We start from the raw sequence: 3,817 nt of genomic DNA, 5'->3' as shown, positions 1-3,817 counted from the left end.
CAAAGTGTGGAAATGACTATAATTTGGTGATATTTTTCTTAAGTTCATGGGGCACTTTGAAATGTTTTACAAAGTCTGGGTTAAGAATCATTTTTCTGGGGGCGCCTGGGTGGCTCAGTTGGTTGAGCGTCCTACTTTGGCTCAGGTCACGGTCTCACGGTCCGTGAGTTCCAGCCCCACGTCGGGCTCTGTGCGGACGGCTCAGAGCCTGAAGCCTGTTTCAGATTCTGTGTCTCCCTCTCTCTCTGACCCTCCCCCGTTCATGCTCTGTCTCTCTCTATCTCAAAAATAAATAAACGTTAAAAAAAATTTTTTTTTAAAGAATCATTTTTCTGGACATGTCTTGGTTCAGGAGATGGGAGAAATCCCTCAATTAGGAACATAATACCCTATTGTTTCTCTGATTTGTGACACAAAAATCACGTTCTTGCCTACCTGCCCCTCACCTGACCTCAGCTACTGCTGAAGACCATTAGTTAGGATGATCCACATTCCTACCAAATTCATACAAACTGCACAGAGAGGAGAGATTTCAAAGAGGAAAAGGGATTTTTAGGGGGATGAGGTGGGGGAGAGTATTACCTTCTCCAGGTAGAGGGTGAGGCAGCGCTCACCGTTGATGGTTCCTTCTTCATTCCCTAGGGCAGCACAGGACACTTCTCTCCTTGCCCCCAGGGCCAGGGCTGAGGGAAGCCCTGCCTTTCTCTCCCAAGAACTGTGGTGCTCTGCAAAGGTCACTCTGAGCTCCTTTCTATATGCCTAGTATTTTAGACTTCGCCCAACTATGGGATGTTGAGGAGTTTCTAAATTTAGATGGCTACGAATCAGTTTCCAGCGGACAGGACATCTCCCATGGAGAAGAGGATGATTATTGAAGAGCTTTCATCAGGCCAGGGACACTTGGTGCAAATCCAGCCCTCACCCTCCACCCCTTTTCCCTCAGAGGCTGTCCCACTTGCTGGCAGGACTGAATCTCTTCGAGCAGTGAGCTCGCTTCTATCACACACAATACAGCACCCACACCCTGGTCCCACCAGCCCAGATCAGCAGCGCTGGGTCCAGAGCTGCTTTCCTGCTACCCACTAGCAGATCTATAGCAGAGGAAGCTGCACAATCTCTCTGCAGCCCTCTCCACTCTGTGGCTGTGGCACCTACACGGGACTGCCATCTAGAAATCAGGGAGGCATCCGGTGACCATACATAGCCTCACTTTCATCTCTGACCACATCAGCCTCCTTGTTGGCATCTCAACCCCTCTTGACGTGTGGATTCTTCCTTGGTCATGAAAGATTCTCTTGTAGAGCCAATAAAAAACTTTCCTTCCAGTGAAGAGACAATAATCTATGCCTAAAGGCCTCCTTAAATTCCTGGGGGAATCGAAATGCCAGTAGTGGAGTTGTTCAGCCCTCTTGGTTTCCCAGAACTCAGTTTCTCTGAACACTGGTAGGTTCTAAAAGCAAAACACTCAGGGTGACCACAGGTCTGTGTCCTGCCCCTGGGGACCTGCTACTACCTCATCTCCCTGTGTTCTGTTGACCCATTACAGTAGTTGACAGGGTCTCCCTTAGAGACACTGATGACAAACAGACAACCAGATAGACAGAGAAAAAGAAGGGAACCAGATTGAACCACACAGGCGTGCTCCATGGAGGTAGCTAGAAGGACACTGAAAAGAGCTTCCCGACATCCCAGAAGGTACTCCCAAAACTTCATCCCCGTTGTCCTCTCTGGGTCCTATCCATGGGAACTTGGAGTTACTACCTTGCCTTGGTAGGCTACAGAAGAGTGCAGAAGATCTGTCCTGAGACCCTGGGGCTTCCAACACACAACACACAAGACAGAAGGCCAAGGCCACAGCTGTGGTCTCCAGGGGGCAGGAGACACCATCCCTTCTCCTGAGACATGGGTCGGACACAGTGCTACGTTGTCAGGTCAGCAATGTGTGTCCAAACTCTCTCTGTGGGCAGCTGGCTTCTTATATTCACTATTTTCTTCCACCCCAGCTTAACTTCGATTTTAATTACCAGCCTTTGTTGGTAGTGGTTGTATATATTCTCTGTGATAAAGCACTTTGGCATCACTATTTTGTGTTATCTGCCTGGTCTTGGCCTCAGTCAATGGTTAACTTGGCACCTAGTTAGAGCAGAAAACAGAGCAAGACCCCATCTCTGTAACAAGAGATCCTCGAGCGATCACTCTGCAGGCATTTGGCCATCTCCAGGGTGACCTCCATCTCAGCCTCTGGAGAGGAGCTCTGTGAATGGGCCATTCTCACTGGTCCCACTAGAAGATAGCCTTAGCTGTCTTCTGCCCACTAGAAGATAGCCTTAGCTTCTGTGGGATCAGTGACACCTCCATCACCTCCTCCAGCAGCAGGTGGGGTGAGCCTGCCCGCCTTGAGAGGCACTAGAGAAGAGCTCTGTTAGGCCATCAGACATGCAAATCAGCTCCAAGGAGACCTGTGCTTATTTAACCCTGGGACATGGGCCCCTGTTCCAGAGCAGCCCTGACAATTATCTACCTGTCCAGCCCTCTTGCCTTTTGGTCCAGAAACAGCAGGTTCAGGGGACACTCCAAGATGAGCTTCCAGACCCAGCTCTTCTGTCTCCTGGTGATGGGCTTTCAGGGTAAGCATGTTTCCCACTGCTGATCGTGAGCTGGACCTTTAGCCTTTGACACAGAGACCATGTGCTCAAAAGGGGGTTGGGGCAATTATAGTGGGATATGTAGCATTGTTTTTATTTAACTCTTAGTAGGAAATCCAGGCACAGAGCCCCAGGCTGACAATGAGGCAGAGGCACAAACAGCTTTGAAGCTGTCCTTGGACCCCGGAAAACCAGGGAGCACCCTGTCCATGTTCCCACCCCAGGTCCACCAGCCTTTGGAGGCTCACCAGGGATCCATTTAGGCTACAAAGGAGAGACTCATCCATCAGTCTCTCAGGGTGAGGCTCTGCCCTGTTGGTCACCTTTCATAACTTGTCCTGGGTCCCAGGACGCATGGACAACAACATGAATTCTTGGACACAGGCAAAGGTGGGAAGGCCCAGGGGCACTTGATTTCCAGTTTGTGCCACATTTAAGCATGACGTGGCTCTTCTGAGCATCCACGTTTCCTCGAAGGCTTTGAGCGAAATAATACACTGTGGTGCCCGGGTGGGGTGTCATTGCAGGCAGCGGAGGGTGGCACGTCCTGACTCAGGCCCCAGAGACCCTGGCAGCATCTCGGGACAGCTTTGTCTCCATCACCTGTAGAAGCAGCACGGAGGTAGGTACCTCCATGGCGTGGTACCAACAGAAACCCAATGAGGCTCCCAGGCTGCTCATCTTTGGGGCGTCTGCCCGGGCCGCCGGAACCCCGTCCAGGTTCCGGGGAAGTGGCTCTGGCTTGGACTTCTCCCTCACCATCCACGGAGTGGAGGCTGAGGACATCGGGATATATTACTGTCAGCAGCACTTCAGCTGGCCTCCCACGGTGACACGTCCCCACACCCAAATCCCCTGTCTGGGTCGTGGATGCCAGTTCTCAAAGCAAGACACCTGCTTCCTGCAGGAGGCCACGGCGTGAGAGGTGTGATGTGCCTGTATTTGAGATTCCACACCCTGAGAGTCTCTGTCTCCTGACCTGGTGACGCGGGGGCGGGTTGAAGAGTTACTGCCTCCCACTGAAGCCAGATCTTCTTTTTTTTAATTTTTTTTTTAACGTTTATTTATTTTTGAGACAGAGAAAGACAGAGCATGAACGGGGGAGGGTCAAAGAGAGAGGGAGACACAGAATCCGAAGCAGCTCCAGGCTCTGAGCTGTCAGCCCAGAGCCC

General features: G+C 51.2%; 1 gene segment (V, D, J or C); it reads left to right on the top strand.

Moving 5' to 3' along the window:
- The first annotated feature begins 1,130 nt into the window (after window positions 1–1,130).
- Window positions 1,131–3,593, top strand: LOC128311256 (immunoglobulin kappa variable 3-15-like). The segment is given in 2 exon segments: window positions 1,131–2,627; window positions 3,173–3,593. Coding segments are annotated over 2 exon segments (540 nt in total).
- The last annotated feature ends 224 nt before the right edge of the window (window positions 3,594–3,817 follow it).

Source organism: Acinonyx jubatus, chromosome A3, assembly GCF_027475565.1.
Source record: "Acinonyx jubatus isolate Ajub_Pintada_27869175 chromosome A3, VMU_Ajub_asm_v1.0, whole genome shotgun sequence".
Classification (NCBI taxonomy): Eukaryota; Metazoa; Chordata; class Mammalia; order Carnivora; family Felidae; genus Acinonyx; species Acinonyx jubatus.
The sequence above is the reverse complement of the archived record's forward strand: the minus strand, read 5'-3'. Positions and strand labels throughout refer to the sequence as shown.